At 38.2% G+C, this 12,143-nt stretch overlaps 1 protein-coding gene across 1 annotated transcript; it reads right to left on the reverse strand.

The window, feature by feature from the left end:
* Positions 1 to 7,716: 7,716 nt before the first annotated feature.
* On the reverse strand, positions 7,717 to 10,806 carry LOC106319035 (the record flags this gene model as incomplete). Its single annotated transcript, XM_013757241.1, is given in 7 exon segments — positions 7,717 to 8,508; positions 8,580 to 8,612; positions 8,690 to 9,188; positions 9,305 to 9,639; positions 10,005 to 10,130; positions 10,229 to 10,513; positions 10,597 to 10,806. Coding segments are annotated over 7 exon segments (1,950 nt in total). The 3' UTR covers positions 7,717 to 7,999.
* Positions 10,807 to 12,143: the final 1,337 nt, after the last annotated feature.

Genomic DNA, 12,143 nt, shown 5'->3' on the forward strand with positions numbered 1-12,143 from the left:
AATTTTGTAAAATCCCCCAACGGCTCTCCAACGGCTATAATATTTCCTCGGAATTCATCGGTTTTTTCCGAGGAACACAGTTTTCCTCGGAATTTCCTCGGAATATTCCGACGGACTGTAGTTTCCTCGGAATTCCGTCGGTATATTCCGAGGAAACCCAATTTTGTGTTTCCTCGGATTATACCGACGGAATTCCGAGGATTTCATTTTCCGTCGGAATGTCCGTCAGAATATCGCTGTTTTCTTGTAGTGTGGGAACAGAGGCCGGCTTAGCGCCCATAAAACCAGCTTCAGTAATGATATCTAAGGCGTACTTGCGCTGAGAAAGGAATATTCCTTCGTTGTTGCGAGCAACCTCGATACCTAGAAAGTATTTAAGCTTGCCCATGTCCTTCATGTGAAAGCATTTACTGAGATAGTTCTTGAAACGCTGCATAACAGAGAGTTCATTACCGGCGATGATGAAATCATCCACATATACCAAGATGTGTAGACTCGTAGCGCCTTTGATAAAAGAAAAATGAGTATAGTCGGCCTTGCTTTGCTTGAAACCATATTGTAGTAAGGCCGTGCGTAGCTTAGCAAACCAGCAGCGAGGTGATTGTTTGAGCCCATAAATCGATTTACGAAGCTTACAAACTTTAGTAGGATCAGGATGTTCGAACCGTGGAGGAAATTTCATATAAACTTCTTCCTTTAAGTCGCCGTGTAAGAAAGCATTGTGAACATCCATTTGATGGACCTCCCACTTCTTTGCAGCAGCAATTTGAAGAAGCATGCGGATAGTAGTTGGTTTAGCAACGGGAGCAAACGTATCTTTGTAATCAAGTCCCTCTCTTTGTCTATTGCCACACACAACAACCCGAGACTTGCGTCGAAAGATTCTGCCATTGGAGTCATACTTGTTCTTATAAATCCATTCACAGGCTATTGCCTTTTTTCCTGGTGGTAACGACACGACATCCCAAGTGTGTTGATCCTCAAGCGCAGTGTATTCATCGGACATGGAATCATTCCAGACATCATCGAGAGAAGCCTCTTTGTAATTGCGAGGTTCGTCATTGGTCGTAATAGCCGCAAGAAAAGCCGTATGGCCTGCAGAAAAGTTAGCTCGAGAGAGATAAGCAGAGATGGGATAAGGTGTAGTACCTGAGACCGTAATCGTGAGACCAGGAGAAGGAGTCGATGAGTCGAGAGAGGGGGGTAGAGTAGAGTGCGTAGCGTTGACGACGTAGTCTTTGAGTAGGACAGAAGGTTTGGAGACGCGTTTACCACGCCCAAGTAGTTATGGGAGACCAGGAGATGATGTATCAGCAGGTGAAATAATGGGTATTTGCGGAGAAGGTGATGGAGGTGAAGGTGATGATGTAGGTGATGATGATGATGTAGGTGATGATGGGGATGGTGTAGTGGTAGTATCGGGAGTTTGTGTAGGTGAAGGCTGTGTGATCGCTGCAGGAGGTAGTGATGGCGTAGTTATAGGTATTGGAAGTGAGGAAACATGAGGTATGGGTAGGGGAGGTGGAGATGGTGTGGTTAAAGGGAGTAGAGGTATGGTATAAGTAGGTGGAACCACTGTAGGTCGTGGCTCTGGTGAAGTAGTTGGGCTTGACGATAAGTCCCAATCATCAATGATTGGAGATGGTATAGTTACCGTAGGTGAGACATCAGCATCGCCAGTATAACCCGGAAACTGATCCTCGACAAAGACAACATCACAACTCGAAAATAATTCGTTATCATCAATATCATATAGGCGCCATGCCTTTTCCCATAAGGATACCCGAGAAAAAGACACTTGCGGCTCCGGTATCCAAATTTATCCTTGGTTCGATCCCTCCGGTGAGCATACGCCAAACACCCAAATGTACGTAAGTCTTCATATGAGGGAGCTATCCCGTAGAGTAAACTGTAGGGTGTTTGACCTTGAAGTAGGAGCGTTGGGGTGCGATTGATCAAATATGCGGCCGTGAGTATACTTTCTCCCCAAAATGTAACCGGAAGATTGGCTTGGAATAGAAGGGCGTGTGCAACATTAAGGATGTGGCGATGCTTACGTTCAACACGACCGTTTTGTTTGGGTGTGTCAACACAAGACGTTTGATGCTGAATTCCTTGTTGACGGAAGAACAATGTGAGTACCATGAACTGTTTCTCCGACATAGCATTTTTTTTAATTAAACCTTGAACCTAAGATTTCTCTAACATCAGAAAGGTCCAGACGGCGCGAGAGTAGTCATCCACAATAGTTAAGAAATAAGCTGCTCCACAAGACGCAGGAGTTCGATAAGGACCCCAGACATCAACATGAATTAAAGCAAACGATTCCAAAGCTTTATTACTACTCTCATAAAAGACAGATCGAGTTTGTTTGGAACGAAAACAAGTATCACACGAATGTGTGTCATCGAAAAAAACTTTAGTATCAGAAAAAACTGGTATGTAGAAAGCACTTTAGTAGAAGGATGCCCAAGTCGACGATGCCATAAAACAGTAGGTGATAAACTATTCATGCGAGTTTGATTTGATTGTGCAACTGTGACTCCTTTGTAGTAGTAAACCCCCTCTTTCTCTTCACCGGCTCCAATCAGGATCCTCGTAAAACAGTCCTGCAATAAACACAAAGTGTCAGTAAATATTGCAATGCACCCAGTTTGTTTAAGGAGACGAGAAACCGAGATCAGTGTGCAATTAAAATTCGGAACAAACAACACGTTGCTAAGAAAATAATCCTTGCTCAACGATAGAGTGCCGATCATTGTAGCTCGAGAGGCTGTTCTATTCTTGGAACGTAACCGGAAAGGGAGTGATAGGAATAACATCACGTAGTAGTGAGAGGTCTCCTGTCATATGATGAGAGGCACATGTATCCAAAATAACATCAGAGGTGTTTGTTATGCCATAAAGACGATCGACAGAGAGCTGATTCTGTTGGCTTTGGAGAAGATTGATTAGTGCTGTTATCTGATCTGAGGAAGCCATAGTAGTAGTATTAGCAACAAAGGCAGAGATAGTACGGCCACGTCCTCGTCCACCAGAGTTGGAGACACGACCGCCACGACCTCTGTTGGTTGAGCCCGATGATCCCCGTGAAGTTGAACGTTGTTGTTGTTGTTCAAGAAACCAGTCGGGATATCCGTGTAGAAGAAAGCATTCATATGCTTCATGACCAGTACGCTTGCAGTGTGTACATGATCGGTTGACATCTCGATTGCGGTATGTAGTTGATGAAGTAGCGAGAGACACATCAGATGTAGTTGATTCTGTTTTGACTGAGAAGCCAACTGCATCTTGTTTGGTTTCGACTGATCGCATATTGTTGAGATGTTGTTCCGCTCGTATAACACGTGAGTAAACAATGTTAAGATCTGGCAAAGGATCTTCGTCTATTATTTGGGACCGAATAGAACTAAAACGATCCCCATCTAGGCCGAAGAGGAATTTGTGAACCTTAGCTTCTTCTCGCTCCTTGTCGAGCTCGGCAGACGCGTCACACGTACATGAAGTAATAGTTTTGAAAGTAAGTTGCTCTTCCCAAAGTTTAGAGAGTCGTCCATAATAGTCAAGAACCGACTGTCCGTTTTGCTTACAGTTAGTAACCTCATCTTCCAAAAGATGTTTACGGACACTGTTCTTTACAGAGAAACGTTGTTTAAGTGATTCCCACAACTTATAGGCGTCAACAACATGAGAGACAATAAAGCAAACTTTAGGATCGATCAAAGTACGTATCCATCCAACGATCATAGAATTAGTAGAGACCCAACGAGCAAGATCAGGATTTGACGTCAGTTTCTGAATTGTACCGTCGATAAACCCTATCTTTTGTTTAGCTTGGAGAGAATTCCAAAACTCAACTGCCCATTCGGAATAGTTATCCCCTCGAAGCAAAACAAGCGTAATTAGTGAACCTGGATTGTCCGAGTGATGTAGAGTATAAGAAGGCTCAGTAGAAGAGCTTTCTGTAGTAGTAGTAGTAGGGAGAACAGTAGAGGAAGTAGTGGACGAAGTCGCCATTGAAAGAGGTAAGAAGAATAAAAAAATTTAGGTCAAAGATTGATTATGCTCTGATACCATAAAATATAATATAATGTGTTGTCGTTATTGATGTCCAAAGACTTGTATATATACAAGAGATAGATCCTGATCCTATGTGAATTACATATGTAGATAATGACTAAGTCATATTTATCTCTAATGTTTATCTCTATAGGATACCTATAAAACAAAACTAAATTAGTTATATGGAAAAACACTGTTTGACATTCCGTAACCCCCAAAATGTCCCTACTCCTATTCTATTTCTGATAGAAGATACAACCTACCTTACATACACATTCCTTCGTAATTACAATTTTACGTATGAACATACGGTAAAGAACAATAATTAGAATTGCAAGAAACCATACTTTAAAAAACTAATATTGTCTGATTTCATGACTAAACTTTCTCCCCCAGAAGTTGTGATCTCTGTCTTTATCGAGAATAAGGTAAGAGTTGGGTTTTCATGTTGCGGTTCATTGTGTTTGTTGATTTGATGTGTTTAATCATCTTTTTCTTGCAAAACTTTTTCTTCATCGTTTGTATATTTTGCACAATAGGTGTTGTTACACATGTTTATAGTGTAGCTTTATCATTTGGTGTTTAGGGTAATATTGTCTGATCATGCCTAACAAATAACCATATGTGCAAATACTTTCAAATGGTGCATACCGAGTGTGTTTTGTATATTTACTTAAATGACTCAATTTTTTTTCTCAATTGTACTTCAAAATAGAGTACAATTTCACATTGTAGTCTCTAGTGTACTATTTGATAGAGAATTTTCTGTTGTACTACTTTGATATGATGCTTTTAGAAAAAGTTGGTAAAATTGATTTTCTGGTTGCTATCAAACTCATAGATTAATTTCCTCGGGTTTTCTGTGTAAACTTAAAATGTAATTCATTTAAATAACACCAATAAATAAAACATAATTTCAAAAGTATGTTAACCACGTAAGAAATACGAACTCTCCGATCGTGATCGGTGTGACACCACATACATAAAGTTTGAACTAGAACCGACTTCATGATGGCTTTCCAAAATTAAAAATATATTATCTTAGGTTAAAATAATTATTTATAAACAACCCATTAGTTACACATGTGTAGAGTATGTCTTCTCAATAAATAAACAAAAAGTTATTCTATCTTTTCGAGGTTGAAATAATGTTTAAATTAAGGGAAATTGAGGCACATATACGTAACAAAAAAAAGAAATAAAATATATATCCATAGCAACAATTAGACTAGAGTATTCTGTGTATTTTATGTAATATTACTTATTTTACCCTTTGAACAAATTTCGACCATTGATTTTCATCTTTTTTTTGTTTCTTTTTCATTTTTTTGTTTTTTTTTTTGTCTTTTTTTCCTCCCCTCCAAATTTTATTGATATATATCTTTTGGATCAAATATAATTCAACCAAATAAATTATGTTAGTAAAGATATACATATTTTTTTACATATGGTATAACTTAAAATTTTTAAAACTAATTTTTAAACAATATCGGACAAAATTATATTATACTATTCATTAAAATAAAATAATACATTTAATTAAACGCATTTAAAACAATATGTTACTAATACTTATAGTAGTAGTATATTACTCTATTTACTTAGTATAATTTTTTGGAACTCCCTCCTCCTCTTCTTCCTCCACCTCCTCCCTCCTCTTCTTCTCCCTCCTCCCTCCTCCTCTTCTTCTTCCTCTCTCCTCCCCTTGCGCTTACTTCTCATCCCTCTTTCTCCCTCCACCTCCACCTCCACCTCCTCCTCTTCCTCTTCCTCTTTTTCCCCTGCTGTTCCTCCTCCTCCTCAAATGCACGCTACTTTTGTATATTTTTTCTATACTTTTATATACTATTTACTTAATATACATAGTACGGTATAATAATACGTAACTTTTAATAATATGTTAGATGTACGTGACATGTTCTCAAGGAGAATAAAGTAAAAAATGTACCAAATTGTCCCTTCAAATAGTAATTATTGTAGTATGGTCATATTCTTTATTTTATGTCCTCTTATACATATATAACAAATTCGCCCTTAAATTAATTCTCAAAAAGGATGTTTAAATTAAAAACAGTTAAATGATACAAGACTATGACTTAGACTTATGAGCCAAACAGTATTTTACGAGGAACATAAGATAGAGGAGGTTCCTAAGAAGAGGAGGGTGAAGATTACATACAAGTTGACCCGTTGAACACGAGTCTTGTGTATAATCTTCCACAATCACGACTCCCGCAACCGCTACCGACGATACGAAACTGATATAGCATGTCATGGACAAAATCTTTTTACGCGGTTTAGGCGCCTGGAAATTTGGAAACAAGAACAAGTTTGAGCAGTGATGCGTTCACTGCGTTTGGTGAAAACGTAAAAGGCCATGATGACTATTAAATTTTAAGTTGTAAATATAAAATACTTCAAATTCATGAGAATCTTATTTGTACGCGTCGTCTGATTTGTGACCAAGAATACTGTGTTGTTTTTTTTTTTTTTTTGCTAAAAAAGAATACTGTGTTGTTGGTGGAGACTAAAAAGAACAATTCCAAATTTAGGAGTTGACGAAATTTTCAAAGCTAATAGTCTAAATGTGATATGATAACTAGAAGCAGACCAAACTCTAACAACCATCTATATTGTGTGTGACAAAAATGAAGCCTCCTATTTTCTGTTCAACACGTTAAAGGGACATATTTCAAATTGTTACTCCCCTCTCTTACCAAAAGATATTTTATTACCAAAAGAGAAGATATTTTAAAATATTTTTAATGTTTAGTTTTTTACAAAATTTTAAAGTAAACAATTTCCATTGACTCTAAACCGATAGCAATTAACAATTTAACTATCGTCCATAAATATTCTTAATAGTTAAAATTTGTTTATATTAATTAATGAAATCTGCATTGAGATTTTTAATAAATTTATCTTTAAGATACAATTAACAATGTAACTACAATTTTTTTAGGTATCCACAAAAGTGGTCAAATACATAATGCATATCCAATACTCTTTGTGCCAAGAAAACTGACCATTATGTCTATGAAAACACCACGTTAAAATAGTTTGTTGCAAAAAACCACTTGTAACAGTTGCAAAAAAAAAAAACCACTTGTAACACATTCATGCACTCCATTACCCGTGTGAACTGTGAAACATGAAAATACTACATCAAATATTCGTAGCTCCATTTGATCAAAGAAATATTCCTAGCTCCTATTATTGTTTCTTTTACTCTTCCCTACTGCAAAACCATCTCTAACCTCAAAATTTATCTGAATTTTTTTTTTTAAAGAAAATGATTAAACCCAAATCTATTAAAGACACAGACCTAGTTCCCGGGTGAAAGATGCAACCCACGGATAGATCCTCTCCCGAATATTCAAATGGACCGAAATGCAGTTAGCCCATATCCGTATAGGATGACCAAGAAAATATGACTTAGTTTCGCATGACAGGAGGATCAAACCTGAAATGTGGTAACATCCGAGCTCTTCCCCTTACCACTTCACCGCAATCTCCAGGTCAATTTTATCTGAACTTTCCAAAGCCTCATCAACGTAACATGCAAAAATCTTCAGCTCAGCCAGAATCTTTATGTGAAATTTAACATCACCAACCATATACATACTACTACAAAGATATTGAAGTTGGGATTTATATCATTAACCTCGTAGAATTAATAATCTTTAAACACAACAGACCTTAAAAGAACTGTGTGGGCTACAACTACAAATGAAAAAAAAAATGTTACAACATTGAAGGCAATACATATATAAACTATATATATAGTCTTCTGCACCTCCTAAACTGTGCAAATAGAGAACTTACCTTACACCGTGACAACATTCATATTTACATACGACTCCTACGAAGTGGTTTTGTCCCCCTTGTAATACCAGACCGGCTTTGTGTAAATAAGATTGGTTTTTATATGGATCTATCAACCGATTCCTGGAAACCTCCGAGCTTTATGAGGATAAGTGGAAGATTTTTGGAGTGTTCTCGTTGGTGGTGGAGGCGGCGGCATCATCATACGGGAATGATTCTTGAACTTGCTTGAAGATGAATGTTTTCTATCTGACTCTATCGCGGATGCTGATGAGCTCGGGAATGATCCTTTCTTGTTCTCCATCGTTGATAGTTTCAGTCTCTTTGAGGGCTTAGGAAGATGATGGCGATCATGATGATTATGCAGCGCTGCTGAATCTTTTCTCACGTGGTTGTTCTTCTTGCTGCTTGAGATAAGATGTAAGGAGGAGGAGGATTCAGTTGTTCCGTGCCTTTCAAGAGGCGTTTCTATTAGTTTGGATTTGCGGGCCTTCATTGACTTCTGAGAAAGCATCGTTGGCCACCTGAGGATTCCGTTTGGGTTGTTGTTGTGGTTTCCGGATTGGACTGCAAAGTCACAAAGCGTTTGAGCAGCTGCTAGTAGCTGAGGACAGGATCGAGCTGCAGAAAAACATAGCATCAATCATAAGACTAGGTGATGAGAAATTGAAATGGCATTTGTGAAAACATACCATCGTCTTGAACATCTTGCGAGCCCTCTGCTTCTGCATTTGATGAGACACAAATCCATATCATACAATTTTAGTTAAAAGAATAAAAGGGTGAAAATTTAGATTCTTACCTGTAGGAACACATGACGCTTTTTGAAAGGTAGACACAGATGCTTCTGTGCACTGGCACGAAGTGGTCTTAGTTCCAGCACCAGTTTGCTTCTGTACTGGAAGGACTAAGCTTTGGTTGAAAGTGAGTGAATCCAGATTTGCGAAATGATTGGTTATACTCTCGTGAGAGCTCATAGTAGTCTCGGCTATTCTTAGCCATCGTCCTTGACAAAGCGTTTTGCCAGTAAGAAGCTTTGCAGCTTCCGAGTTGGTTCTAGAGCTCGCATTATAAGCCTGTGACCACGGGAAATGTGGCAATCCGCCACGTAGAGGTAGTTGTTTAGCTGAACGCTGCTGATCTAACATGTTCTTAGAGTTCTGAGAAGGTTTTGAAGCGTCTTGGAGCAGAGAATCTAAATCTTTCGGCGAAGGAAGCCCTAATCTTTTCAATACATCGCTAGACTTGCATAATGGAAAATTAAGTGGTGAGGAAGGAATCTCAGGATTGACACAATGATCCTGAAAATACACAAGAGTAGATAACTTTTCAGTTGAATCAACAGAAGCATACAGAAGCAGCTAAGGCCATGTCAGAATATATATGAAATTTCAAAGTATTGAATTAGGTAACACACCTTAGAAGATGAGGATAGATCTCCATCAAGAGCATTTACTTTAACGCTGTTTTCACCATTTACTGTTGCAGAGATAGAGCTAGGCGACTCCAGAGATCTGCTGATGCAAGCGTCTAATTCAGCAGAGATTTGTGATTGAACAGGCCTTCTAGTTGGAAGAACAGACCAAACATTTCTGACTACACTCAGCAAAGTGTCATTAGTCTTCTCAAGTTTCTTCATTTTGTCTTTGCCCAAAGAAGGACACTCATAAGAGCCTTCAAGAAGCTTGTTCAGTGACAAATCTTCAACGAGTTTGGTAACATCATTTATATCAGGCTTCAAGCCATAGGCACCTGCATGCAAGGCAGATTATGACTTATGAGGTACACAGAACAATAGAAAAAGATCATAGCATGTCATGACATGAGGACAAGACCTTGCCATATCAAAAATGTCGTGTTTAAATGAAAATACTAGTGAAAACACAGGTGCTGTGACTCTCACATAGTCACATTGGTACTATAGAGATCCAAAGAGTATGTCAGCCAATGAAACCTTTTCAGTTTGATGTTAAGGAGACTAAGAGAAAAGAGACTGAAAATCACCACACAACCAAGGGAACCTCTAGAGCTACATCAAAACAGGTTCACTTGTAAATTCACTTCAAAGTTCAGATTGAAAGTATACAAGAACTAGCCAAAGTAAATGGACCACATACCAAAATAAGCATTTTCGCCAGTGGCTGGATTGACAGTTGAAAAAGTTCTAGTGAGAACTTTTGGAGTCCTCTTATCACTTCGCCTGCCATTACAGCTGCTTCGTTGCTTCACTGCTAAGGGTTTATCTATGCACAGCATTAAACAAAAACCATAATAAGTAGCCAAATTAAAAAGTAGCATCTCGGAACAAACTTCAAGAACATATTACATACTCTAAAGTTACCTGAGAGAGTAGATCCTTGTCCAGATAACTCCTTGGAGTCATTATCTCTGACAGTGTCATCTAAAAGAATCAATCTAGACCTTTTGGAAGTAAGGTTGCTACTACTATTTCTCGAAAGCTTTCCTCTTTTCCTAGAAGACTCTGCACTTTCAGGACTGGCGATCGGTAGATAACCGTTCTGAGGCTCGGAAGAACTTTCAACACGGAGTTTGGTAAGCCTATCATGTACAAAGTCGTGTGAGTGCATTAACTTGCGCCATTGAGACGGATCTGAAACCCCACCTCCTGGAAGATTTAGAATCTTTAAAAGTTAGCAAATTTACCAAATCTCTGACTGGATCTATAACGCAAGTAAAAAAAGGTCTAACCTTTCTTACTAATTGAACGCTCAATCTCGACGCGAGTCTTCTCACAGTTGCTGTTGTCTGCTGTTTTATTCGACGAAACCCTAACTCCGCCGCACCCTTCGGATCCCATACGCTTAGCCTGCAACGAAACCACCACGGGACAAGAAACCTCCAAAACGTCCATCAGAAGACGACATCGCAACCGTGTAGGCTGCGAGACGAAGAAGACATCTCTTCTTCTTCTTCCAAGCTAAAAAAGCTTCGATCGAGCTCGAGAGAAGCTAATTTAATTCGTGTGGGAAAATCGAAAGCTCGAAAAGAGTGAGATTGATTTAGGGATTTGACGATTTGGGGGAAGAAGAAGAAGGCGATGGTGCGGCTGCGTGGTTGATTTTTCTAGGGCAAATGAAAATATGAGAGTGGATTAAAGATGAGTATTTATAGTTTTTGGAAAATTAATTTTGTCATCTTTGGATATGCTCTATGTTCCGGTGTGCTCGTCTGCACCGGTACGCATGACGTGTTTACTGCATTATTGCTGTAGACAGTGATTTGCAACCGTTAGATACAGACTGGTGACGAGGATTTTATGATCTAACGGCTTTACTGAGTCATCTAGGCTTTCGCACGTATATTTTTTGGTGAGTTTCTGAAATTTTCCCATGGAGTGTTCAGGTGTTGGCTTGGGCATATTTATTCGACGGGTTTACCCCTTTTCTGAATACCAACGCCGTTAGATTCTCTAGTGTCCGTTAAATGTTTATATACATTTTATTATTATTTGATTTTAAATAAATTCACTTTTATTTCTATCAACACTAAATTCACCTTAATTTTGACCAGAACAACTGTACGTTTGATAAATGCGGAACAACCGTGGTGTGCTCCTAAACCAAATACATTGAAACTATTGAATGTAAAATAAGAAGGGTGTTAAAATTTTAGTAGAAAATATGTGGTTTCGACTAAATTGAAAGTATTCAACCGTTGAACATTTATTTTTGGTGGCCCGACTTTGCTACTTGACGAAATGTTATTAGTAAAAGTGTTTGACGCGTGTAAGCATGCATCCTTTATTTGGATATATATATTTAATATGGATAAAAATGTTATTTTCATGGGAAATTGTACTTTATAACTAGAAAATAAAACATAATTAAGAATTTAATTAAAATAAATAAAAAGTCTCTAATAAATAAATAAATTGTACCTCCTCGTATCACTTTAACATCCTTGGTAGTTACGTTCATCTCTCAGTCACCATCACCGTAGTCACCGCCACCACGACCACCACAAAAAAATAATTCATTGATCTGAAAGCAGAAAGTTGATTGCTAGTCATCGGAAATCTATAGTCGTCTTCCTTGATGATGATGACTAAACCGGAGGAGATGAAGATCGAGGTGAATCTTGTGATGTTGGTGATTAATTTTTTGATGGTTCAACAATCGATAGTGAAAATAGGAATCAAAATTGGAGAAGCTGAATAGTGTATTGTACAATGTGTTCTATTCTATATTACTCACCTACGTAGAATAGAAATGTCCCTTTACAATATATCTCTCTAT

The sequence above is a fragment of the Brassica oleracea genome, chromosome C9 (assembly GCF_000695525.1).
Source record: "Brassica oleracea var. oleracea cultivar TO1000 chromosome C9, BOL, whole genome shotgun sequence".
Taxonomy (NCBI): Eukaryota; Viridiplantae; Streptophyta; class Magnoliopsida; order Brassicales; family Brassicaceae; genus Brassica; species Brassica oleracea.